We start from the raw sequence: 27,725 nt of genomic DNA, 5'->3' as shown, positions 1-27,725 counted from the left end.
ACAAAACTGAGACAGAGACTGAATTACTCCAAACAGTCAGACCCCCTGATTGTACTTAAAACCTGTGTAAAAATCTTCCCTGGTAAACAAGAGAAGCATGGGACCAGAAATCAATTTATCAAAAATCATGTGTGGGAAATTAGGCCTAACTGGTGACTTCTATAATGAAGGGAGGGGTATTCCAGCCATCACTTCCTTTGGGGGTCTCAAAAAAGGACGGGGAGCATGGGAGAAAAATTTATAGAGGAAAGGAAGCAAACACAAAATTTTCTGACTAAACTCAGGGGAAGGAGCGATCATTATCATCATGGCTATCCCCTAGGAACACAGTATACAGCATGCCACCCCTAGGCCTCCTTCATCCTAATCCCAAGAGACAGGAGGACCCAAATGACATGGCCACTTCCACCAGCTATGGCTAAATTGCAGCTACCCCCAGGGAAGGGAGAGTTTGTCTCCCCACCCCATCATGTGCCTTTTTCCTTCCCAACTTATTTTTCGCCTTTCCTGTCCTTCTCCTTTTTCCTTCTGTCTAACAAAAGTCTGTTCTAACTAGCTAAAACTGGATATTTCACAACACGGCTGTGGCCCTATGATCAAAGAGGCAGCTAAAAGCAATGCCCTGAACACCCCCAGGCTAGTACAAGTTGCTGAGTCTCAGAACAGCTAGTAATATTGTGTTCCGTGTCTGTGTTTCTCCAGCTGTGAGAATGCAAGGGAGAGTCACACCAGAGACAGAAGCTGCGTTTTCTCTCTTTGTCATTCTTCTCTTTCCCCTCTTGTGTGTGTGTCTGTTGTGTTTTGTCTTCTAGGAGACAGGATGGAACTGTAACAATAACAGCTCTAGCCCATCACAACTAACTTCTTTCCTTTTTCTCCAAAGGACAGTTATTACCATCTTTAATACCATTTATGAGACTGTCACACAGGGAGGGCGTCCTTCTAAAAACTCTCTCAACTAACCAGAAAGAAAACAAGGGATGCCATTAAAATAAAAGCCTTTATACTTTACATTTCCAATGTTTGAGGTGTTTTTCCTTCTTTTCTGTCCTTAATAAGAGGTGGAAAATATTGTTAACGGTGTGTTTGCCATGGGACTGAGCAGACCGAGGGCTCTGGATACCAAACCCCGAACCTTGTTTAACACGGTTGAATCTTGGACAGTGACAGGGCCAGGTTAACACCATTGATTCTTTGACTCTATATATTCCACCTAATGTACTGCAACACAGCCCAGGGCTGGGATAGCAGGGGCTGTGGGTCAGGACCGGCAGAGCTGTGCGTTTCTAGGCTAGTACTGGATTGGGAAGGTGTCAGGGGGTCAGGACTCAGAGGGTGTCTACACAGCAAACGGCGGTGGGATTGCAGCATGGGCGCGCGATCCTGTGGTAGTGTTAATCTAGCTAACATGTGAAACAACAGCAGTGAGGACACGCTGGCCTGGACCTCAGCACAGGCTGGCAAGAAGAGAAGGAACCCAGGGTCCCTGGTGGGCTGGCACAGGGGCAGCTTCCCTGGGGTGAAGTCTATGTCACCTGGTATTATTGCCCCTAGTAGCTAGGTTAAATCACCCCGGCTACATCTACCAACACTACAATCACACTCGAGATGTTTCTGTGGAGCTCAGGTCTCTGCCAGGACATCTGCTGCTTGTTCACCACCAATGCCCTGCCTGCTGGGCCACTGCTTTTAAATGCCAGATACAGGGAAATCGTGCTTACACGATGGCTTCCTGGATTTCCCTTCCCAATCCTTCACCTCCATACCTGGCTGGGCTTTATATAAACCATGCCAAGAGGGGCAGGAGGATCAGGGTGAGGTTCAGCTCCACAGAGGCCAGGATCCATCGCTGTGACGACAGCGAAAGAACAAGGGCTTGGGTAATTTGCGGGAGATTCCACCAGCTGGGAGAGAGGAGAGTGCAGTGTCACATGGGGCTGCAACTGCAGGCTCAATTGCAACTGAGGCAGCGTGCGCTAGTGGCCAGTGGGCAGCCATGTGCCATGCAGAACAGAATATTCAATAAGAGCCAGGTGGACTATCCACGGACCCCAGCCCAAAACCCCAGAACCTACGGCAACACAATGATGAAGAAACAAGGAATTTATGGGAAGATTCTCACCCCCTTCATCCACGCGCCCATCCCAATTGTCAACAACGTCTGCTTTGGTGGAGGGATACCCAACACGGGTGGGTTGCACAGGAGCAAAGCTGTCTTCCCCACCACCCAATGCCGATACAACCCACCGATCCATGCTTACACAGGGACACCGATGTCCCAGAAAATTGTCATTCGCTGCTGTAAAGGGCTCCCTGTGCTCCTTGTGGGATAGATGTAGGGCCCAGCTTGGACAGGCAGGGGACCCTGATGCTTCCTCTAACCATGCTCTGTCCCTCCCACACGAGCAATGGCATCCGACTCCTCACCCATCTCTGAACTCTAGTCAGATTGTCTGGGTGCTTGCACCCCCCACCCTCTGCTGCACCCTAGTGCCCATTATAAAGTATAGCCGCCCCTTCCCCACCCCAGCCCTCTGCTGCCCCTACTGCCCCTTATACAGTATAGCCGCCCCTTCCCCACCCCCAACCTCTGCTGCCCCTAGTGCCCATGATACAGTATAGCTGCCCCTTCACCACCCCCGCCCTCTGCTGCCCCTACTGCCTCTTATACAGTATAGCCACCCCTTCCCTGCCCCCACCCTCTGCTGCCCCTTAGTGCCCATGATAAAGGATAGCCGCCCCTTCCCCACCCCCATCCTCTGCTGCCCCTAGTGCCCATTATACAGTATAGCTGCCCCTTTCCCACCCCTCACTTTACTATCTTGTCCTACTTGCTGCCACATAGTTGACATCTAAAACGAATCCTTTTAGAAATATCATTCAGTTTCACAGTTTTGGTATTTTCTTGTTAGTCTCATAATGGAGAATCCTCATATTCATTATTATTAAGTGTTATTAGTCATTATTTTCTTTTAAAATATTTCCCCCTGTCTGCATAGCAATTCCTGGCTTGTTGTGTCACAACTAGGGAGAAGAACATAAGCCTTTGAACACTTAAGGACTGTGCTGGAAATGTGTTGTGTTTTTCAGTGAGGCTGTCTTGTGATTTCAAGGCCACTAACAACCTTTTCCCTAGTTTTGGAAATAGAATCTTGGAGTCCTGACTGCTACTGCTGGCCCTGCTCTAACCACTAAACCCCTTTCCCCTAAAAAAGCAGGAGGAAAAAACCCAGGAGACCTGAGTTTTCATCTGCCCTGTTCTAATCCAATGGACCCCACTCCTTTGCCAGGTTAGGGATAGAAACCAAGAGTCCTTATTCCCATCTTCCTTGAGCTAAACCACTAGGCCCCACTCCCTTCCCAAAATTGATACTGACACAACAGTTATAAATCTTCATGCTTCAGGGCCTAAGCCATTCACTAACTGAGGAAGGTCAGGAAAAACTTTCTCTCTGAGCAAGTTTGTTTTTATAATTCTTTTGCAACATTACTTCCTCTGAAGCAACTGGGACAGGCTAGTGTCAGAAACTGAGCTGGAGGGACCCTGGCCTGTGGCATCCCAAAAATCATTGCTGAAGGCCAGATCAGTCCAGGTGCCACCCCCGATCTCTGCACAAGAGGAACAGAATGAAACGGAGTCATTGTCAAAGTGTGGCTCTTGTGGGCTTTGAACCAATAATTGCATACGTACTAGGTGAGAAACCCATCCTTTGACCAACAAAGAAAGTAGCAGTGCTGGGTGGTGCAATGTCATCACGTGTCACCCCGTTCATGCTGGTCCACTGGCCACTGCAGTTCTGCTGCGGAGGGGTCAGAGCACTAATCTTCACCATCAAGCATTGCGAGTTGAAGTCTGGTTGGGGCCATTAATAATTTTTGCTGGCAGAATTTGATCCAGGTGAAGCTGGCTACTATCCTCTCTTCCTGTCCTGATAGCAATGCAGCCCGAGGGGTTCGTGTGCTCTGACTCCCCCTTTCAAGTCATTCAAGTGATTAGGACACCCAGTTTCTCAATAATTTTCATGGCATCCAGGTCCTAAAGGTATCTTACATTTGGCTGGGGTCTGAGGCTCACCGGCAGAACTGTGGAGGTTCGGGAGCTGTTGTAATAACTAGGCCTACAAATTTACCTGAAATTTAAGGTCAACCGGAAAGAGTAAAATTTGACAAAATCTCCAATTACAAATAGCAAGAAATGTGGATGGGGAAAGGTGCACAAGTGAGAGTGAGACTGAATTAGTCCAAACAGACAGGCCCCATGATATCACTCAAGGCCTGTAGTAAGATCCTGCCTGGTAAACAAAAAAAATGTGGGACCGGAAATCAACAGACCAAAATTGGTGTGTGGGAAATTAGGCCTCACTGGAAATTAGGTCTAACTCCTCCTTTTCTGAGGACTTCCTAAACTTTTGTGCTCTCAAAAAGGGGGGTGAAAAACTGACAGAGGAGCGGAAGTGAACGCAACATGACTGAACGAAGGGGAAAGAGTGAGCATTATCAACATGGCTGCCACCCTGGCCACCTCCTGGGAGCACAGGATCCAGCACGACACCCCTGGGCCACCTTCATCTTAATCCCAAGAGACGTCCTGACCAGACTGGGCCAGAGAGAGACCCGGGTGACATGGCCCCCTCCACTGGTTCCAGCTAAATTCTGGGGTGGGGGAGTTTGCCTCCCCACTGCTCCGTGTGTCCTTTTTCCTTCCCAATATATTTTTACTCTTATCTACCTTTTTCTGTCCATCTAATAAGTATTTGGTTTAGCCTGCCAAGACTGAATATTTCACAGCACAGCTGTAAGGCTGTGATCAAAGAGGCCCTTAAAAGCAGTGCCCTGAACACCTCAGAGCGGTTGGTAAGATGGTAAACCAGGCCTGGATTTTTCCAGCACTGAGGCTGCAAGGGAGAGTCACACCGGAGACAGGTACTGCATTTTCTCTCTTTGCCATTCTTCTCTTTCCCTTTTGTGTGTGTGTCTGTCGTGTTTTGTCTTCTGGGAAACAGGACTGCACTGTAAATACAACAGCAACAACAGCTCCAGCCCATCTCAGATAAAAGCTTCTCTTTGTCCCCTGGGACAGTTATTACCATCTTTAATACTATTTATGGGACTGTCACACAGAATGGTTTCCTTCAGAAACCTCTCCCAACCACAGGGAAAGGGAACAAGGGAAGCAGTTAAAATAAAAGCCTTAACACTTGACAGTTCAAATGCTTGATCTGCTTTTCCTGCTTTTCTGTATCTTTAATGAAAAGTGGAAAGGATTGTTAACAGTGTGTTTGCCATGGGACTGAGCAGGCCAAGGGCTCTGGATACCAAACCCCGAACCTTATTTAACATTGTTTAATCTTGGACAGTGACAGGGTCACAGTCACACCATTAACTCTCTGGGTCTATATATTCCAACTAAATTACTGCCACAGAGCCCACGGCTGAGACAGCAGAGGCTGCAGCTCAGGACTGTGGGACACCGGCAGAGCTAGGAGTTTCCAGGCTAGAACTGGATTAGGAAGGGGTCCGGACTGAAGGTCCATCTGCACAGCAAATGAAGGTGTGATTATAGCACAGGTGGGCGTTCCTACCCTGGCTTTAATCTAGCTAGCCTGGGAAACAACAGCGGAGGGGACATGGTGGCCAGGACAGCAGCACAGGCTGGTGACCAGAATTTGTAACAGAGTCCCTGGAGGGCTGGTACTGGGGCAGCTACCCCACGGAAAAGTCTGTACCACCTGCCACACTCACCCAACCTACAACCGCACCTGTGCTTGCTGGGTAGACACACCCTTAGATGTCTTTGTGGAGTCCAGGTCTCTAGCAGGACATGTACTGTTTGTTCCTCACCCACGCCCTACCTGCTGGGCCACTGATTTTAATGGACAGATATCAGAAAATCATCCTTACCCAATAGCTTACTGGATTTGCCCTCCCACTCCTCCTGCTTCATGTCTGGCTGGGCTCTATATTACGTGCTCCAAGACAGGATGGAGGATATGGGTGAGTTTCAACTCAGCAGAGGCTGGGATCCATCATTCTGACGACAGCAAAGGAACAAGGACTTGGGTAAGTTGCAGGAGATTCCACCAGCTGGGAGAGAGCAGAGAACAGTGTCACATGGGGCTGCAACTGCAGGGTTTACTTCTGGGAGGCAGCATGAGCTAGTTCAACGATACTCAGACTGCAGGTCGCGAGCCACAAGTGGCTCTTTAATGTGTCTCCTGCAGCTCTTTGCAGCACATGATATTAAAACACAGTGTGATTTAACTGACATCTGGTGGTGAGGTGTGGCAAGTTGTGGAAAAGAACTTCAGGGGCCGATCTCATTTGCATAGGCACACCCACCCCGCCTAGAATGAGAGCATAGCTGCCCAAATGGTCACTTTGGCTGCTGTGGGATCCCCAGTGTCTCTGTTATTGGGGCAGGAAGAATAAATTGTTATTACCCTGACTATGGGAATCAAGGACAGTGGAACTGTACTTGGCCTTTTGTTATGATGGAAGTCATGGGGCGGCTGGCAGAGCGGAGTTGCATGGAGAGGTGAGGCCATCAGCTTTGGACCACATAAGGTGCCCCTTAACCCCCTCCCCCCAATCTCCACCCAGGTTGGGAGGTAAAACTCTGCAGATGAACTTTCGAACTCTGGGGCTGCCCTGACCAGGGACAGAGACTTTTGGGGATCCCACAGCAGTCAAAGTGACCATTTGGGCAGCTATGGCCTCATTCTAGGCGGGGTGGGTGTGCCTATACAAATGAGATCGGCCCCTGAAGTTCTTTTCCACAACTTGCCACACCTCACCACCAGATGTCAGGGTGGAGCTTGTCCTGACTCTGCTTACATAATTATTAACCCGTCTCAGTTAATAACCAGTCAGGAGGCTTTTACTGTGTTATTAACCAATTAAATTATCAACTTGCACTAAGTTATTATTATTAACTTATTTGCTGTGAGAATTTTATATATATATATATATATATATATAACAGTATAACAGGCAGTATTTAATCTATCTATCTCTCTATCTAAACTAAATATTTGCCCGTCACTTTGTTTAAATATGACTAGTACTATAGTAAATGAAACAATGAATTCACACTGTGTCTCATTTGGGTAATGTTGATCACTAATCTGGCTCCTCAGCTACTGAGGTCTGAGTATCACTGTTCTAGTGACAGGTTTCAGAGTAACAGCCGTGTTAGTCTGTATTCGCAAAAAGAAAAGGAGGACTTGTGGCACCTTAGAGACTAACCAATTTATTAGAGCATAAGCTTTCGTGAGCTACAGCTCACTTCCTCAGATGCATATCGTGGAAACTGCAGCAGGCTTTATATATACACAGAGAATATGAAACAATACCTACTCCCACCCCACTGTCCTGCTGGTAATAGCTTATCTAAAGTGATTTCCAGCACAAATCCAGGTTTTCTCACCCTCCACCCCCCACAGAAATTCACTCTCCTGCTGGTGATAGCCCATCCAAAGTGACAACTCTTTACACAATGTGCATGACAATCAAGCTGGGCTATTTCCTGCACAAATCCAGGTTCTCACATCCCCCCCACCCCCATACACACACAAACTCACTCTCCTGCTGGTAATAGCTCATCCAAACTGACCACTCTTCAAGTTAAAATCCAAGTTAAACCAGAACATCTGGGGGGGGGGGGGACACTTCAATCTCTCTGGTCACGCGATCACAGACATGAAGGTCGCTATCTTAAAACAAAAAAACTTCAAATCCAGACTCCAGCGAGAAACTGCTGAATTGGAATTCATTTGCAAATTGGATACTATTAATTTAGGCTTAAATAGAGACTTGGAGTGGCTAAGTCATTATGCAAGGTAGCCTGTTTCCTCTTGTTTTTTTCCTACCCCCCCCCCCAGATGTTCTGGTTTAACTTGGATTTTAACTTGAAGAGTGGTCAGTTTGGATGAGCTATTACCAGCAGGAGAGTGAGTTTGTGTGTGTATGGGGGTGGGGGGGATGTGAGAACCTGGATTTGTGCAGGAAATAGCCCAGCTTGATTGTCATGCACATTGTGTAAAGAGTTGTCACTTTGGATGGGCTATCACCAGCAGGAGAGTGAATTTGTGTGGGGGGGTGGAGGGTGAGAAAACCTGGATTTGTGCTGGAAATCACTTTAGATAAGCTATTACCAGCAGGACAGTGGGGTGGGAATAGGTATTGTTTCATATTCTCTGTGTATATATAAAGCCTGCTGCAGTTTCCACGATATGCATCTGAGGAAGTGAGCTGTAGCTCACGAAAGCTCATGCTCTAATAAATTGGTTAGTCTCTAAGGTGCCACAAGTCCTACTGTTCTAGTGGTTACAGCAGGGGAGCTGGGAGTCAGGACTCTTGGGTTCACTCTCCACCTCTGGGTGGAGAACAGAGGGTTAGAGGAGGCGGGAGATGATTTCAGTTGGAATCTTTGCAGCACCTGGCACAAGGGGCGGGGGTCCCCCCGGTCACAGTCTGAGACACCAAACACCTGGGTTCTATCCCTGGCTCTGGGAGGGGAATGGGGAACAGTGGGTTAGAGGAGCAGGCCCCGATCTCGGTGGAGGTCAGGGCAGCACCTGGCACAATGGAGCCCCCGATGAGCCAGGTTCTGAGAAGGCCTCAGCACAATGGGGCTGGGAGAATGGGAGGGGCTCTGAGCAGAGTGGGATTGGTAGGGATATCAGGAGGGGTGGGGTGGGGCGAGGTTGAGCCCAGGAGATGCTATGGAGGAGGCAGATCCCCACTCCACACTGTCTCCATCCATCCCTCCTCTCCCTACTGCAGGTTGATCTAGTGACAGACACAGCCCTGGTTCTGAGGGGACCCCGCCCCATGCTCCTGCTGCCCCTTGTCTTGCTGGTGGCCTGCCTGGCTCTGGCTGGTGGGCAGCCATGTGTCACGCAGAACAGACTGTTCATTAGGCACCATGTGAACAATCCACGGACCCCAGCCCCCAATCCCAGAGCCTACTGCAGCATGATGATGAGGAGACGAAGAATCTATGGGAAGCTGATCAACACCTTCATCCACGCGCCCATCCGGCCCATCAACAATGTCTGCTTTGGGGGTGGGACACCCTTCCCGAGTGGCCTGCTCTGGAGCAAAGTTTCCTTCACCATCACTGTCTGCATATACAACTTGTCGACCTGCTCCTATACCGGGACATACCTTTCCTCGAGAATTCTCATCAGTTGCTGCCAGGGGCACCCTGTGTACTATGAGGAGCGGATGTTGCTTCCACTCAGGGTATAGAGGGCAGCCACAGGACCCTGCTGTTTCCCCTAAGCCCACTCTGTCACTAACACACCAGTCATGGCACCCGGCTCCTCACCAGCCTCTGAACACTGGTTAGATTGTTTAGGTGTTTCCATCCCTACGCCTAGTCTATACAATATAACCTCACCATCGATCCTCTACTGCTCCTAGTGCCCATCCCCTCTCTCTGCTTCCCCTAGTGCCCATTAAACAGTGTAGCCACTTCTTCACCCACCCACCCCCGCTGCCCCCTAGGGTCCATTATACAGTATAGGTGCCCCTTCCCCGGCCCCATCCTCTGCCGCCCCTAGTGCCCATTACACAATATCACCACCCCTTGCTTATTTTGTACTTCCTGCTGCCACATAGTGGCCATCTAAAAAACAGTTGTTTAAATAAGAAATATCCATCAATTTCACACTTCTGGTGTTGTGCATTGAGTCTAACAATGAGGAATCCTCATACTCATCATGGTTAAGTGTTACTGGACACTGCAATATTTTGCTCCTTTCTGGAGTTCCCTGTGCTCCTTAAAATCCATAAAGCCTGATACCTGCAAAGTGATCACTATCTGGTTGTGTTACATTGGTGACAGCACAAACATACGCCTCTGAATACTTAAGGAGTGTGCTGGAAATGGCTTGTCATATTCAAAGATTCCTGGAACAGGATGGGCACAAATATAAGTAGACAGAGAGAGATGGGTGTGTGGGGATAGGTGGATGGAGAGAGAGAAATGAATGTGTCTGAGGATGGATGGAGAGAGAGAAAGCAGTTTTTGTGCCGATTGCCAGTGCAAGCCCTAGCCTGGATTCAGCTGTACCAGTAGAATCACAGTTCACACCAGTGTGTTTTAATCCTCACTATTGACAACTACTAGCCATTGTAGTATTAGCGCCTTTCAAGTGGTATTCATTGCCAAAAACGGGAAAAGCCAAATTCTTGCTTTTGTGAATCACATCTTTCCTTACCTCATGTTTGGATTTCTGCATGGCTATGGGTTGTGGGTGTTTGAATCCCTTGGTTTAATGAATCTTGTGTGTATGTTTCTGTTTTGTGGGTGTGAGACTCTTGCATCTATCCTCTTCCTCCTCATGTGTTTGTATCTTTTGTTGGGAGCATTTGTCGTTTGTGTGGTTGCGCTGTTAGCTTTTGTCAGTCAGAGCCTTGTCTGTCTCCAGGGTTGTTCTTGTGTGCGTTTGTGTGTCCTGTGAATACATCGGTACACTGCTCCAAGTGTCTCTTTCCACATACCGCCTTCCTTCCCTTGCCTAGAGCCAATGGGGGAGGAAGCCAAATCTCCAACCCAAGGCAACCTGTTCCCTCCAAAACTCCAGATCCATCTTTGGTCCTAAGAGAAAATAATTCTCTCTCTCTCTCTCCCTCTCTCTCTCAATTTGTCCTTCCCCATCTCCCTCCCCTTCTTTCATTATTAAAATTCCAAAAGCACATTTCTGCCCCTCAGAAATAGGGCAGACACCCAATGGAATCCATGGGAGTTTTTCTTCCTTCAGAGAATTGCTCTGAGCCTGCAAGAAAAAAAATAACATACTGCTTAGATGCCACAATGTGCAATGTCACCCCTTGTTCCACTGACAACTGCAGTTCTGTTGCTTTGTAGTCTGAGCACTAATTGTCACACTCTGGTGCTGTGAGTGAAAGTCGGGCTGGGGCCATTTTTAATTTGTCCTGAGAGAGTTTGATCTACCAGAACCTGCCAAATCTCCTCTCTTCCTGTACTGACAGCACTGCAGCCCAAGGGGTTTGTGTGCGCAGACTGCCAACTTCAAGTCACCCAACAGATTAGGATGCCCAGTTCCTCACTCATTTTCATGAGGTCCAGGTCCTTCAGGTAATTCACTGGGGACTGCAGGGCTGAGGGGCACCAGCAAAGTTAGAGGGTGTGGGGGAGCTGTTTCAATAACTGGATCTACAAGTTTACCTGAATGTTAAGGTCAGCTGGAAAGAGTAAAAGTTGATGACATCTCTAGTCACATATAAATATAAATGTTGATTGGGAATGATGCAAAAGAGAGAAAGAGACCGAGATTGAATTTGTCCAAACAAACAGGCCTCCAGATATCACTCAAGCTCTGTATTAAGATCATGCCTGGTAAACAATAGATATGTGGGACCAGAAATCAGTGGATCAAAAGTACACTGGATACCAAACCCCAAAATCTTCTTTAACACTGTTGAACCTTGGACTGTGACAGGGTCACATTAATACTATTAGATGCATAAAAGTGGAAAATGCAGTGAGGATGTTTTTATACACACAGACCATGAAAAAATGGGTGTTTATCACTTCAAAAGGTTTTCTTCGCCCACCCCACTCTCCTCCTGGTAATAGCTTATCTAAAGTGATCACTCTCCTTACAATGTGTATGATAATCAAGGTGGACCATTTCCAGCACAAATCCAGGGTTTAACAAGAACGTCTGAGGAATGGGGGGGAGGGGGGTTGGGGGGCGAAGGGGGTAGGAAAAAACAAGGGGAAATAGGTTACCTTGCATAATGACTCCCAGTCTCTATTCAAGCCTAAGTTAATTGTATCCAATTTGCAAATGAATTCCAATTCAGCAGTCTCTCGCTGGACTCTGACTGCTGAATTGGAATTCATTTGCAAATAAGGATTCTTTAAAATACAGCCAGCTCTCCTGGACTCCTTTCCCCCTCATATTATTCTCCCAGGGGATCCTGGGCATCAGTTCCCTGAGGGAGTCAAAGTCTGCTTTTCTGAAGTCCAGGGTCCATATTCTGCTGCTCTCCTTTCTTCCCTGTGTCAGGATCCTGAACTTGACCATGTCATGGTCACTGCCTCCCAGGTTCCCATCCACTTTTGCTTCCCCTACTAATTCTTCCCGGTTTGTGAGCAGCAGGTCAAGAAGAGCTCTGCCCCTAGTTGGTTCCTCCAGCACTTGCACCAGGAAATTGTCCCCTACCCTTTCCAGAAACTTCCTGGATTGTCTGTGCACCACTGTATTGCTCTCCCAGCAGATATCAGGGTGATTGAAGTCTCCCATGAGAACCAGGGCCTGAGATCTTGTAACTTCTGTTAGTTGCCAGAAGAAAGCCTCGTCCACCTCATCCCCCTGGTCCGGTGGTCTATAGCAGACTCCCACCACGACATCACCCTTGTTGCTCACACTTCTAAACTTAATCCAGAGACACTCAGGTTTATCTGCAGTTTCATACTTGAGCTCTGAGCCATCATACTGCTCCCTTACATACAGTGCAACTCCCCCACCTTTTCTGCTCTGCCTGTCCTTCCTGAACAGTTTATATCCATCCATGACAGTACTCCAGTCATGAGAGTTATCCCACCAAGTCTCTGTTATTCCAATCACATCATAATTCCTTGACTTGTGCCAGGACTTCCAGTTCTCCCTGCTTGTTTCCCAGGCTTCTTGCATTTGTGTACAGAAACTTGAGATAACTTGCTGTTTGTCCTGCTTTCTTAGTATGAGGCAGGAGCCCTCCCCTTTTGCGTTCTCCTGCTCGTGCTTCCTTCCGGTATCCCACGTCCCCACTTACCTCAGGGCTTTGGTCTCCTTCCCCCGGTAAACCTAGTTTAAAGCCCTCCTCACTAGGTTAGCGAGCCTGCTTGCGAAGATGCTCTTCCCTCTCTTTGTTAGGTGGAGCCCGTCTCTGCCTAGCTCTCCTCCTTCTTGGAACGCCATCCCATGGTCAAAGAATCCAAAGCCTTCTCTCTGACACCACCTGCGTAGCCATTCGTTGACTTCCACGATTCGACAGTCTCTACCCAGGCCTTTTACTTCCATGGGCAGGATGGACGAGAAGACCACTTGCGCCTCAAACTCCTTTATCCTTCTTCCCTAGTCCGCAGTGATCCGCTCAAGGTCATTCTTGGCAGTATCATTGGTGCCCACGTGCAGAAGCAGGAAGGGGTAGCGATCCAAGGGCTTGATGGGTCTCGGCAGTCTCTCCGTCACATCGTGAATCCTAGCTCCTGGCAAGCAGCAGACTTCTCGGTTTTCCCAGTCGGGCTGGCCGATAGATGAATCAGTCCCCCTGAGGAGAGAGTCCCCGACCATCACCACCCGCCTCCTTCTCTTGGGAGCTGTGGTCGTGGAACCCCTAACCCTAGGACAGTGCATCTCATGCCTTCCAATCGGCGGAGTCTCCTTCTGTTCCCTTCCCTCAGATGTATCATCTAGTCTACTCTCCGCATTAGTACCTGTGGAGAGAACATGAAAACGGTTGCTTACCTGTATCTGCGTTGCTGGTACATGGACGCTCCCCTTTCTTCTTCTGGAGGTCACATGCTGCCAAATTTCTTCACCATCCTCCTGTCCCCACTGCGCAGCCTGCTCTGAATCTTCAGAACATTGTGCCCGTAGAAGCATATCCTGACAGAACCAAGTATTAGATAGGAGTAAGACAAGCTGAAATGGAAGACCTGTAGCCTGAAGCTGCAAGACTCTAGCTTAGCTCTTTTAGGCCTTGGAGACAAGAAATGATGGCGTAAGACAATGACTGAGAAATAACCCAAGATGATGGGAAAGAGGCACTAATCGGTAAGGTTGCGAAAGAACAGCTGGAAAGATTAAAATTAAATCAGAAAATGCTGTAACAACAAATATGGTCTCTAACACCTTCCCTAACCGCAGACAAAGGTGGTCCATCAGTGTTGACAGGAACCTACCCAGCCTATAGAATTTGGTGTCCCTTGTGTTTCCAGGGGACACAAACCAATAAGAAAGAGAAGGTCTTTCATGTACATGCGCAGAGTGTAGGTATAGACAGGCTCACAGTATAAAAAGGGGTGCCCAGAGCAGGGAAACTGGGCTTCCTATGGGACACTCCAGCAGGAACCACTCTCATATTGATGGTCAATCCATGAGAGGGCCAACAGACTCTAACACCATCTAGGAGGATGTGAGTACGCCTGTAGGTATAACTAGTTCATGATACGTATCTGTAGGAATTGTATATGCTGTGACATTTATAGCTTTGTTGGTAACTTTAATAAAATTACTGAAAGACCGATGCTCTTGTATTTGTCTGTGTTGTTTGCCTATGGTTTCATGTGTTCCTGTGAACTCTAAATCTAGAACAAACAGAAGTGACTCTGTTGAACTTGACTGTAGCTGCCAGAGCCGAACCCACTGAGATATGATTAACATTAAATAGAATAAAAGACTACAGAGCTGCTTTGAAAGGGAGGTGCTATACACTCCAAGTCTGAGGGAAAACTGCCCCCCCACCTCCTCCACGGTAGGATGTCACCAGGAAGCAGCGCCAGAGTGGAGGGACGACATCCTCTTCTGAGGGAGGGTCTGTGCAGTTTGACCCAGCGGGAGAGACCCTTTCCCTGCTGGTCATCAGAGGCCCTGACTTCAGAAGAGGATTCTGGGCCATGGGGGGCTGGCCAGTAACGGACCTGGACGTAAGTGAGGTTAATGGACTAAGATGAACTCAGCTCCCTCGCCCTCTGGGTAGAGATGCTGGGGCAAAGGCCTGTTTGTATAACACCTTTGGGTTAAATAAATTAGGTGCTGCTCAAAATACATAACAAAAGCCCACTGGAGTGGGGTTCATTCTGTGGCGTGGACTCAGGCCGTGTCTCCGCTCTCCACGCTGGGGGTGCGAGTCCCTGCTCGTGTGCACAGACTGGGCGAGTTCTCAGCGTGTCAGAGCCGTGTAAATAGCACTGTAGCTGCAGACGTAGGGGGAGCATCCGCGGAGGCCTGGCTGAGCTGTGGCAAGTAGAAACCTGGCACCGACACAGAGACCGCATGGACCAGAGCATGACAAACCGCTGCTATAGAGAGACTGACGGAGCTAGGATCTGGTTCTCCACGCTCGCCTGGTACTGAGAATCTGCAATAACTCGGCTGCTGGCACGAGGGAGAAGGAGATAAAGCTGCTAATGTTCAGGGCGGTTTTGGAACAGGTCCCCAGCTGGTATGAATTGGCACCGCTCCAAGGCCGGATGCTAGGCCGGGTGGATAAATCACTGGCTGGCCGGTACGTGTGGGGTCAGAGGGACACAGATGAATAGACACTGTTTGAATAGTGAGGCCGCCCGGGGCTGGACACGTGGCCCAGTGTGCTCAGTGCTGCAAACACAGAACAAAACGACACCAGCTGGTGTGTGTCTGTCCTCAGAGCTGGGCGCTATTTCCTCATCGTCCACCAGGTTTGAGCTTTTTGCTGTTCTCCTTCACCAAGGGTGGGACAGGAGCATCCTGCTCTGAGCTCCTCTCGGCTAGGAAAGACGAGACTAGCTTAGTTTTCCCGGGGTAGTGTCTTGTGCTGTGAGAGTCAGGACTCCTGGGTTCAATTCCTGACTCTGCACATGGGGCAAGACACTTCCCTTCTCTGTGCCTCAGTTTCACCTTCTGCACAATGGGGTTGCAGGAACATTCCCTTTTCCTGCGCAGGGCCAGAACCGCAGTCAGGGAAAGACTCCAGTTGGTTGCAGTGGGTCTGGGGTAAGGTCCATAATTTGCAAAGCCAGGAATTGTAGGCTAGAGGAGGGGAAATGGAGCTGGGACACAGGACATGTGGGTTCTGTTCCCTGTTGTGTGACCTTGGCCCTGATGCTTTGCTGCCTGTGCCTCAGTTTCCCCTCCCAACCTTTCTCTCTATGTGCACTGGAAGCTCTGCTGGGCAGGGGTTGTTTCTTCCTCTGTGACTGTGCAGTGCCCTGTACAATGGCAGCCCCTAGGGGTTCCCAAAATCCCCCTTAACCAATTCGTAGGAGATTAACAGGGTATGGCAGGTGGCTCCCTGTCCAAGGGGGGAGAGATTTCATTGCCTTGCTGTATCCCAGCGTCCCCCATCATGACTGGGTCCCATGTGCTCGGTGCTGGACAAACCCAGTGCCAGGGACAATCCTGGCAGCAGAGACCCTATAGTATAAAAGCCACCTGCAGAGAAAGGAGTGGGGATGGGGACAGAACACAGCGACCAGAGACCATGGTGATGGGTGTCACAGGTGTGTTAGAGATGGGCATTGTGGCTGCTGGGTTGAATGGGGGGTAGAGGGAGGCTGTGGAGGAATGGTAGGGGGTGTGGTTCAGGACTGAGGGGTGCTGCTAAAGCTGTTTTGGGGGTAGGGCTGGGATAGCAGGGAGCTGTGAGTTGGGATTGAGGGGCATGGGCATATCTTCGACACTTGACAGCAAATATTTACCAACCCGGTGCCTACTTTTATGGCCATTGATTGGGAGTCTCTGCTCCCCAGCTGTGTATGCTGAGTTGCTCATTGTGTGTCTCCCGCCCTTGGGCTCCATATAAGGGCCCCAGAGTGGGAGGAGGCTCAGACACTTTCCAGATCCAGCTTCCAGACGAGCCCCAGGACAGGGTGAGTTGGCAACCCAGCTGGGGTCAGGTTCTGAGGTGTCTTCCTAGCTCTGGGGGCTCATTGGGGCTGATGGGTCACAGTAGGTGGAGGCCGTGAGCCAGAACTCCTGGGCAGAGCTGGCCAAGAACCTTTCAGCCGATAGTCATTTGTTCTCCAAACAAACGCCCTTTCAGTGGACCGAAAATGAGCTGCAAATTCCTGAGTCGGCTGAACCTGAGTGATCAAAATGTGGCAGAAATGGCCATGCGAGAAGCTCTGAGTCAAGTGGGAATTTTTCATTTTGAGGCTGGGTATTCTGACAAAAGCAGAGGAAGATGAGAGGTACAGGATGGCTGAGGAGAAAATACCGGCCCTTTAGCCCCAAGGTTTGGTCACTTATCGGGGATGTGGGAGTCTCTGCCTGATGAACAGAAAGGATTTGAACTTGGATCTCTCTCTGGGTCTCTCCTCTTGCATTTGTTCTACTTGGACTCAGTAATTAGCCATTGGAGCAGGGACTTGACCTTTACTCTGATAAACGGCACAGCGTCGAGTGTAGGGTGCTTGGCGGTAGGTCATCCCCTGGCAGAACTCTGAGCTGAGCAAAACTCAAAGGTCTGGAAAGTGGGAAACGCACAGGTAAGGCTGCCCATGTAACCTTAACTAGGGCCGCTTTCAGTGCTGCCCAGCTATGCCCTGTTAACACGTGTGTGGCTGAACTTGCCTGTTGTAAACTCATTGTGCAAAGGCCAGGTCTGCCCCAGACCCTGATTCACATAGGGGATAGAGTGGCGCTCGGAGAACCCCAGAAAGACAAGCCCCCTCCAGATTCTGGCTCACATGAAGGGGGCAGAGATGAGGGGTCAGATGCCCATAAATGTGCAGTTCCCTCCCCGCCCCCAGATCCTGGGTCACATACAGAGGACAGGGAATGGAGACAGGGCTCAAACACCTCTGGGGGCCAGGGACCACCAGATCCTAGCTCACACAGTGGGGTAGAGAAAAGGCTCAGATGCTCTGAGATAAGCAAGCCCCCCAGAATCTGGTTCACATGAGGGGGCAGGGAAGGGGGAGGTCACACCCCAGTGGGAGGGGCTGGGGGCCCCACTGGTAGTGGCACATATACAGGAGGGTAATGTGTGGCTGACAGGATCTCCTTCCCCAATGCTCCCCCAGTCTCCCTATCACTCCCACGCCAAACGTTCCCCTTTTCTGTGTCCCAACACTCCTCTTCCCTTAACCCCCATGAGCCCCTATTCAACTCCTCCTCCTCGGCAGGCAGAGGGGGGACTTGAACCCGGGTCCCACATACCCGTTAGCTCCCCAGCCCGCTGGGTGACAGGTTAAAGGGAGGCCTGACTCCAGCCCTTCAGGAAATTTTGTCCTCCTCTACTTTAATCCTAGTGCCGACATGGAAGGCAAACCTGTCCCCTTGGGGTGCAGTGGCAGGTTTGGTTTCCACCTGACATGACTTGTTTTCACCTTGTCAGCTGGTTGAAAGTTTTAACATATTTTGTTCTCCTGCTGCCCCAAACCAAAGACACATATTGAGTTGTGTGTGATGGCCCCAACACCCATTATTCATCAAGTTCTGCCTCTGGGCTCTAGCCCGGCTCTTGGAGGGAAGTGCGGTCTAGTGGTTAGAGAAATGGGGGACTTTGGGGGTGGGGTGGGTGAGGCAAGGCTCTGGGGGCAGAGTGGGGGGACCATGGGAGGGGGCATAAGTTTGGAGGCAGAGTGGAGAGATAAGGAGAGGAGGCAGATTGGGAGGATAATGTGAGGGGCAAAGTTTGGGGGCAGAGTGGAGGGGATAATGGGAGAGGGAAGACTGGGAGGACTATAGGCGGGGGCGGAGCTTTGGGGGCGGAGGGGCATTTGGTGCCAGGATGCTCCACACTAGAAGCAGCTCCCCATGGTGTCTCCGTCCTGCAGGCCCTGTTCTCCCTGCTACAGACAAACCCAGGGCCGGCCCTGCCATGGCCCCAAAGTCACCCCGCCCAGCTCTCCTGCCCCTGCTCTGCCTGGCAGCTGCCTGCCTGGCACTCTCGACAGCTGACGCCCAGTATGATAAATTCCTGAAGAGACATCTCGACTTCCCCAAGTCATGGGCTGAGAACGACCAGCTGTACTGCACAACCATGATGGGGAAGCGTAGCATCCGCTGCCAGGGCAAGAACACCTTCGTCCACGCCAGCGAGGCCCAGCTGAGAGCCGTCTGCAGCTCGGGGTTGAGCCACGGGCAAAATGCCCGCGACAGCCTGGGCACCTTCCGGCTGACCTTCTGCACCCGCCTACCCAAGGGTCCGTGCCTCTACCGGGGCAGCTCCACCATAGCCCGTATCCGCCTGGTCTGCCACAACGGGTTGCCCGTCCAGTACGTGAGGCGTATCTAGTGCCACCCTGCCCAGGCACTGTACTGTTTTAAGTGTGGATTTCCCAAAAATATTATAAAAATAATCCGCACTCCAGTGACTTACTGATTAGAAAACAGGCCATGATAGCCATGATATCAGAAGCTTTGCTCTTAGGTAAACTATTTGCAAACATGCATCTCCAAAGGAGCTAAAGCCGTCTTCAACCATATAAGTAGTAATCAAAGCTTGCACCACTGGGTGGAAACAGGAGTTAGAGAGGTCACCCATATCCTCTTGAAAACATTTTCCAAGCAGTATGTCCTTCTTTAAATTGCAGGGATACAGCCTTATACAATCGACTGTATAAAATTGCCTTTTACAGCCTTATACAATCGACTGTATAAAATCACTTCCTAAAAATCGACTTCTATAAATTCAACCTAATTTTGTAGTGTAGACATACCCTAATTAGAGCAGTTTTACTTTCAGTCAGGAATTGGTAAGGATTTAAATGGAGGGTTATTGCTAGAAAGAGAGAAGGGAGAAAGTCCCACTTTTACAGTTTCATTTTATGGCTTCTCATTAGGATCCTTTTTGATCCCGAATACAGAGCATTTAGACATTCCTTTCAAGTCAGGACTCTCCTTAAACCGCATCCTCCTTCCTTTGTTCTCCAGATAATCTTATCCCTCTACCAGACTGCTGTCCTGGTCATTGATAAGGTCCAAGTGGTTTGTTGCCATTCGCAGTGTATTTACAACTTGCCACTATTAATTATTGCACACGACAAACAATGCTTATCGGCCTTCGCAAAACATAGCAGAAAAGAAGAGAGTCTATACAGATAAAGCCAGACAGAAGTTATATAAGTTATGTTTTAGCATCTGTGTAAACACACTTGAGTGTCATAAAGGTGGTTTTCCAGCCAACGAGGTGCTGTCTTCCTCCCAAGTGGCTTACCCTTGGGTGGCTGCGTGGCGTGGTAGAAAGCTATCACTTCAAGTGCAATGAGCCAAACTCCTTGTCAGCACTCAGCTCTGGGGGCCTTTAGGTGCCTAAGCCCCTTTGTGAATCTAGCTCCCGGAGATGGTCCATGGGAGTTGGGCACCTCATTCCCTTAGGTCTCTTGGAATAGCTCAGCCCCTCTGAATAGCAAAAGAAGACGTAGTTATTCCTCTCTCCTGACCAGGGACGTTGCATTGATGGCACAAGTTGGGAGACTCCCCCTTGGTTCTGTCTAAGGCACGTGGCTGACTTGTGCTAAGCCCGTTTTGACGAGGAGAGCTCCCCACACTATGGGCCTGAATGAACAGACAGCGGTAGTGTCTGTTCCAAGGTCTGTTTGTTTCACAATTGACGTTACCTGTTAGGATATAGATATTCAGGCCTGTCTGTAAAGGCCTATTACTTTAAGAATTTAGGTATATGTTTAACATTTAGCTAGTTATAAAGGTATAAAAAAAGAATGACAATCGCTGTCTGCCTGTGTAAGGGCCTTCTCTCACAGTGACAGTCTGAGGCCCTGTTCTTGAGGCCTTTGGCTAAGCAGCAGAGGCAGCCATGACTGGGAAGCGACCGGTCACCTCCTCACATTCCAAACTAGTCACAATGAAATCAGGTGCTATTGGGCTGTAAGGAATACAATCCTGTCCTGATAATGCCTATCACCTCCAGAGAAAGATGGTTAAAGAAAACTTAGTTTGATAGCATCCTGTCTGACAAGAAATCACTTCTCAATAGTTGTGGTTGTGAAACCCTCATTTCTGTATGTTTTATCTTTATGGCCCCCACTTTTCTATTGTAAATCTGTCTGGTTCTCTAATTGTTTCTGTCTGCTGTATAATTAATTTTGCTAGGTGTAAGTTAATTAGGGTAGTGGGATATAATTGGTTAGAGAATTATGTTACAATATGTTAGGATTGGTTAGGTACATTTCAGTAAAATGATTGGTTAAGGTATAGCTGAGAATATTCCTATATAAATTAGGGGCAAACAGGAAGTAAGTTGAGATTTGAAAATAAGGGAAAAAGAACTTGGATTTAAGCTTGCTGGAAGTTCACCCCAATAAACATTGAATTGTTTGCACATTCGGACTTCAGGTGTTGTTGCTCTCTGTTCATGCGAGAAGGACCAGGGACGTGAGAGGGTGAAGGACGAAGCCCTCTAACATTACCGGCACTGGTTGCACAGCACTGCCCATTCCGCAGTGTTAGCTGAGCCCGGGAGTCCCTCCCACCACCCCGGGCTGTATATAACCGGCAGCTACGGGAGGACGGCATCAGCGACGCTCTGCAGATAGCTCATCTATTATCCAAGGGGACAGGAGCTGAGGAAGCAGGACTTTGGCCAGGAGGAGACCACACCACAGTTAGTTCCTGAGAGGTTCTGAATCTTCATGCTGGAAAGCCCACAGGTGTAGACATGGCTCAGTTAATTGGCTGCTGGAGGGCAGGACTTCAGGTGGTGAGGGCAGGTGCAATTGGGTGTCAGAGCACTTGGGTCCTATTCCCAGCTGTGGGAGGAGGTGGGGGGTCTAGCGGTTGGAATGGGGGGGCTGGAAGTCCAGCTCCCTGGGTTCTATCAGGGATGAGAAGGGAGTCCTGGGAATTAGAGCAGTGGGGCTGAGAATCAGGGTTCCTGGATTCTAGCCCCAGCTCTGGGAGGAGAAGACAATAAAGTAATTGGAAAAGCAGGGGTCTGGGAGCAGAGATTCTTGGGTTCTATCCCTAGGTCTAGAATAGGAGTGGGGTCCAGTAGGTTAGAGCAGCCCCTCCAAGGGGATTCTCTCTGGGGATTAGTTTTGGAGTGGAATCCATTTTAGTCAGGACTCCTGGGTCCTCTCCCCAGCTCTGGTTGGGGGGGTGAGGAATGGAGTCTAGTGGTTTGTGTGGGGCGAGGGCGCTGAGATCCAGGACACCTGGGTTCTATCTCCAACTCTAAGTGGGGAATGGGGTCTAGTGGGTTAGAGAGGTGGGGTGGGGAGGTTTTGGGACTCCTGCGTGTAGGAAAGAACTTGTCACCTAGAGATTCAAGCAGAGGGCTTGGCAGACCCCACCACGGCTCCTCTGAGAATTGGAGCAGGAGTTTCCACCAGTTTAGATCTTACCTCTGAGCTGCAGAATTTCAGAAGGCAAAGCAGGTGAGAGTGGCAGGGTCAGTTCATGTGGAGAGGGAAGCTCAGAGCTCAGGCTAGCAGCTCGTTTCTTTAAAGGAGGATAAAATAAAGAGGCCGGGTTGGGAGGATCCGATTGCCACGGGGCGACATTCAGCCTCCCATGCTGTGCAAAGCTGGGCTGACCGTCCGACCGGCGCTAGCTGGGTCCCTGTGGGACACGTAGGCTGTGTCTACATGACAGACCTTACCGTGGCACCGCTGGACAGCTGCAGCTGCTCCACGGTAAGGTCTGTTTTGTAGCCGCTCTGTGCCCATTGGAGAGAGCATCTCCCGCCGACATAGCCATGTCCACACCGGCGCTTTTCTTGGTGAAACTTCTGTCAGCCGGGGGGGCGTTTTTTCACACTGTTAACCAACAAAGTTTTGCCAACAGAAGTGCTAGTGTAACAAAGCCTAAGAATCTTATTGCTGGAGGACTGTGGCTGGGGTCTGCAAAGGGGCCTAAGGGAGTTAGGGGATCTCTTGTGGGATTAGGGCACCTAGCTCTGGAAGGCTCCATTCAAAACCCCAGCTCAGGTCCCCCGTCTGACAGACTCATAAACCTCTGGGGATCAGCTATGAGAGAGATGGGAGGACATGCCGGGAGGGGGTTACAAAGAGGTTCTGAGTAGGGGGATCTCTCTGGGGATTAGTTTTGGGGTGGGATCCATTGTCTACCCCAGGGGGAAATTTTGGACCTTGCCTTGATGCATCCCTTCCATGCCCATTTTCACAAGAAGCCCTGTAGAGCTGGGGAGTTCACACCCTGAACCAGCCTTCGTGAATTGCCTCCCACCAGAACAATTTAAACATTTTAAAGCCAGGCCAGAGAATTTCACCCAGTTACCCCAGCACTGAGCCCAATCACTTGTGTCTGGCTAAAGCACCTTCCACCAAGTTGCCTAGTCTGGACTGGAAGCCACCCAGAGATGGAGAAGGTGGCGTTTGCTCCCTTTGATCGTTTGTTGCCACGATTCCTCATCCTCACAATTAAAAACTGGGGCCTTATTTCTAAGTTCAATTTGTCTGGCTTCAACTGCCAGCCCTTCGTTCTTTTTCTGCCGTTCTCTGCTACATTAAACAGACATAGAGTGCCTGGTGTTTCCTCCCCGTGAAGGTCCTTGTATACTCTCATCAACCACAATCTTAAAGTATTTAGACTGCAGGTGTGTAACATTAGGAGATTGCAAAAAGTGCCCTGATACCATGGGGATGGACGAGACATTAGACGGCTAACCTGATGCCGGAACGAAGAGAGATCACAAGAGTCTTGGATGTCGTATGATTTCAGACATTTAGGCAGCTTTCTCATCAGACAGCAAAAGCGCAGAATGAGACCCAGTGACTGGCAGTTGAACCTGGACTGATTCAGACTAGAAATAAAGTGGAAATTATTGAGTGAGGGAAATTAACTGTGGGGATCACTGAGCTCGGGACTGGGTGCCCTCCCCATCACTGGCATCTCCAAAGGGACATATCTGTCTTTCTAAAAGATGTGCTCCAGTTCAAACAGAGCTAGGAACTAGATGCAGAAAATGCTGGATCAGTTTGTCTGGCCTGCGATATGCAGGAGTTCCCACAAGACGATCATCAGGGTCCTGTCCAGCTTAAAATCAACAAAAAGTCATCTAACATAAAATGCTTCACCATAAAACAGACATCAATCAGTTGGAGTCACTCATACGCCTCACCCTCTGCTGCCCCAGCGCCCATGTATATAGGGCCCGACCAAACTCACAGCCGTGAAAAGCGCATTGCAGACCCAGCGGCGTATTAAGGCCGACAAATTTGCAGAGGCGGCAAATTTGTAAGAGCAGCCAGAGGCACCAACTTCCCCCGGCACCGCTGGGTGGTCGCGCCCCCCGGTCCCACCCCAACTTCACCCCTTCCCTGCCTCCATTCCCCGCCCCCATTCCAACCCCTTCCCCAAAGTCCCCGCCCCAACTCCACCCCCCTATTGGTCCCCTTCCCCAAATCCCCGCCCCGGCCCCACCTCCTCCCCTGAGCAGGCTGCGTTCCCTGCTCTTCCCCGTCCCTCCCGGCTGTGCGAAGCTGTTTGGGGCACAAGTGCTGGCAGGGAGCGGGGAGAAGCAGGACCCGGAGGCGCACTCAGGGGAGGAGGCGGAGGCGGAGCGGAGGTGAGCTGGGTTGGGCAGCTGCTGGGGTGGGGTGGCAATTGTTTCAGGGCCTAGGGGTGGCAAAATCATTAACCTGCCACTGCGCAGACCATGAAAACTGGTTATTGTCGTTCACAGAACTGCCACCCTCACTTCTGCCCTGCTGCTGGCCGTGGCGCTGCCTTCAGACACAGGCAGCTGGAGAGTGGGAGCTGCTGCCCGGCAGCCTAGCTCTAAAGGCAGCGCCCTCACCAGCAGCACCGCAGACGTCAGTGTGACAATATTTCAAAATGCCTAAAACAGCCTTGCAAGCGCCCCACAACTCCCCTGTGGGTTGGCACCCCCACGGTTACAACACTGCGAAACCTCACATTTAAATTTCTGAGACCGTGGAATTTACCATTTTAAAAATCCTATGACCGTGAAATTAACCAAAATGGACCATGAATTTTGTACGGTCCTAATTATTCAGTAAAGCCGACCCCTCCGCACCTATCAGCCTCTGCTGCCCCTAGTGCCCATTATACAGTATAGCCGCCCCTTCCCCGCCCCCACCCTCTGCTGCCCCCTAGTGCCCATGATACAGTATAGCCGCCCCTTCCCCGCCCCCACCCTCTGCTGCCCCTAGTGCCCATTATACAGTATAGAGTATAAAATATCCAAGGGACATGGAAACTGAGTCTTAATATCTTTTTTCCTGTTTCCCCTCTGTAACAGGAGGATAAGGACCCCTTCCCTATTTGCTTTGCCTACTGAGACTGTAAGAGTTTCTCTCGGGTCTGTGCAGCACCCGACACAATTGGGGGCCTGAGATCAGTTGGGGTCTGGGCAGCGCCTGGCACAACGGGGGCCTTGATCTCAGTCGGGGTGTGTGCAGTCCTGATCACACTGTGGGTAATTAGGCTTTAGATGTTGAATGGGCTCGCAGGGGGCGGGGTTCAGGCTCAGGAGGTTCCATGGAGGAGGCAGATCCCCACCCCGCGCTCTCCCCATCCATCTCCCCTGCACTCCGCACTGCAGGTCAATCCAGTGACAGACACGGCCATGGCTCTGAGGGGCCCCGCCCCGTACTCCTGCTACTCCTTGTCCTGCTGGCCACCAGATGGGCCCAGCTCAGTGAAGGGACCAGCTACTTTGATTTTGTGGACTGGCACCAGGACAACCCAAAGATCTTTGCCTTCGACAATCGGCACTACTGCGACATAACGATGAAGCGACGAGGCTTGACCTGCCGTTCCTGCGACCCCACCAACACCTTTATCCACGCCCCTCCCAGCCATCTCCAGGACATCTGCAGCCAACGGGGACCCACGTCTCTGCAAACCTGTACGACAGCAAGGCGTCCTTCAACATCACCACATGCCGGGTACTGTACGGCTCTGTACTGGAGGACTGTAAATACAGGGCTGCAATTGGCAACACCAAGATCCACGTGGCCTGCCTCTGGTGGCTGCCCGTACACTTAGAGCTGACGTACCTGCCGTGAGCAGGGAGCAGAGGATCCCCCTTCTGCCCCCCACCCCCTTTCACTCCTGGGCAGCTCTCTGCCACTGGGGGCTCCCTGTCCCCGCACCTGCTCCTCCTGGGCAGCGCCCACCATGAGTCTCCACAGGGACATTCAGTGCCTCCCCTCATCCCACAGGCTGGCAGCTTGAGGCCTGCGGGGGAATTTCCCACACTAGGTGCCCAGTTCCCATCCACATGAGTGAAAATCCGGGCACCCAGCCCCCCCCCCCCCCAATCTGGCACTGAGACCCTCAGGGTGAGCCCAGTGCCCATCTCGCTGGATGCCCATTATACAGTACAGCTGCCCCCTCCCACCCTGCATCCATGGGGTATTGGGGGCAGGGTATGGGGAGGAGATTGTCCCAGGTGGGGCCCTAGAAGCGCTCACTGAGTTTTGTTTCCTTGCTGTTTCGTGCAATAAAAAACTTTCCTGTCAATGCAGAACGAGCCGGTGTGTTTGGGGGGCTGGGGGCAGAGTCACTGTGCATCTGGAGATCTCAAACCCTTGGGCTATTTTGGGAACGTGGCTAAGTTTTTAAAGGGATCAGGAAGGGGCTTAGAGAAATGTCCCATTGCTATGCCATGACCATGATCAAACCCCAGGTCAAGGGGCCTGGCTTCCCCAGGGGATTGGGGATTGCAGTCTGAGACCTTGCCTTTTTATGGGATGCCAGCTCCAGTCCAGATACAGGTGGGGCAATTCACTGGCTGAACAGGGTGGGGAATGCAGTACAGGGCCGTTCCCCAGAAGGAAGCAGCAGGTCTTATGGGCTGCAGGCCCCAGCGTGGCCCCAGGTAGGGCTGGTAGTGGCCGCTGGGGAATGGGGCACAGGAAACGTTTATTTCCAGAGCACTAGAGGCAAAGCTGGCCCAGCTTGGCAGGGTCTGGCTGGGTCTGGGTGTGTGTCAGGGAGCAAAGAGTTTTCATCTGTGGTTTGCCAGTGAATAGCTCATTTGCTTGCAGCCACAGTTTCCGTGGAGCTGGAAGGGCCCCCATGCCTCATGGCCACCTATGAGGCTCTGTCCCAGAGGGGTTTGCAGCATGGAAACAGAGCTGGCCTCTCCTACCAGTGGCCCCTTCACCCACTGCTCTGCAGCTCCCACAAACAGCAGAGCACATACAGCCACCATCAGCACCGCAGTGCCCCTTTGTAGCACTCGGCCTCCATCCCAGGCCCCTCTAAGCCCTTTACACAGACCAAGCCAGGATCTTCACCCCGATTCCACAGGTGTGGGAAACTGAGGCAGAGGTGGGGCTGTGGCTCAGTCAGGGCCAGGCAGTGTACAGTCAGTGGCACTGCCCAGTGTGCTCCCTGCAGCCCACCGGAGGTGAAAATATTCTCAGGGGTGACCTTTGTCCCCTTGTGGATCCATTGCACAGAGCCCTGCTGTTGTAAGCCAGGAGCTGTGAATTCAATTTTCACTGGGCTCTAGATGAGTGTTTTCAAGAATATTTTCCCCCTGGTTCATTTCCTCAGCAGTATGTGGGTGGCTCAGGCCTTAAGAGATGCTGTTGTCACCAAATGGCATTTTTCACATGACTGGAAAGAGAAAAACGTCCCCTGCAAAGCCATATGTTTAATTCTAGCCAGGCCAGTGCTGAAGGCTCATTTATCGGGCACTAGCTAAGGAATTACGACCTCTTGGTTCCATTCTTGGTTCTCCTGTGGGACGTCGGGTCTGTCCCGTCTCTGTTCTGTGCCGCATTTTCAGTGCTGGTCCCTGTGACATACCCAGCGTACAGTCCAGACCGATGAGTAGCTGGATCATTTCTGCCTTCTGGCCCTTTACACTGCTTTGCTGCTGCAGCCTCCAGCCTGGACGGTTCACACATAGCCTCCGGCATGCAAGTCACTCCCAGCTGTATCTGTGTGCATCCTGCAGCCAGACAGCCACGCCTTGGCTCCTACCAGCCTCGGTTGTGCTGCAGGATGACCCCAGAACACCCCCAGCCCCAGACCGGCCCCCAGCCCTCTCTTGCACTATATAAGTTTATGTAAAGTCTGTTATTGCTTTCATAGAAA

At 50.6% G+C, this 27,725-nt stretch overlaps 1 protein-coding gene and 1 pseudogene across 1 annotated transcript; both read left to right on the top strand.

Moving 5' to 3' along the window:
- The first annotated feature begins 18,546 nt into the window (after positions 1-18,546).
- LOC140896946 (ribonuclease) lies at positions 18,547-18,963 on the top strand. The gene has a single exon (XM_073309129.1). The coding sequence runs from the start codon at positions 18,547-18,549 to the stop codon at positions 18,961-18,963; it is 417 nt and encodes a 138-aa protein (XP_073165230.1).
- Positions 18,964-22,273: 3,310 nt separating this feature from the next.
- LOC140897229 (ribonuclease-like) lies at positions 22,274-25,885 on the top strand (annotated as a pseudogene).
- The last annotated feature ends 1,840 nt before the right edge of the window (positions 25,886-27,725 follow it).

Source organism: Lepidochelys kempii, chromosome 13, assembly GCF_965140285.1.
Source record: "Lepidochelys kempii isolate rLepKem1 chromosome 13, rLepKem1.hap1, whole genome shotgun sequence".
NCBI lineage: Eukaryota > Metazoa > Chordata > Testudines > Cheloniidae > Lepidochelys > Lepidochelys kempii.
The sequence above is the reverse complement of the archived record's forward strand: the minus strand, read 5'-3'. Positions and strand labels throughout refer to the sequence as shown.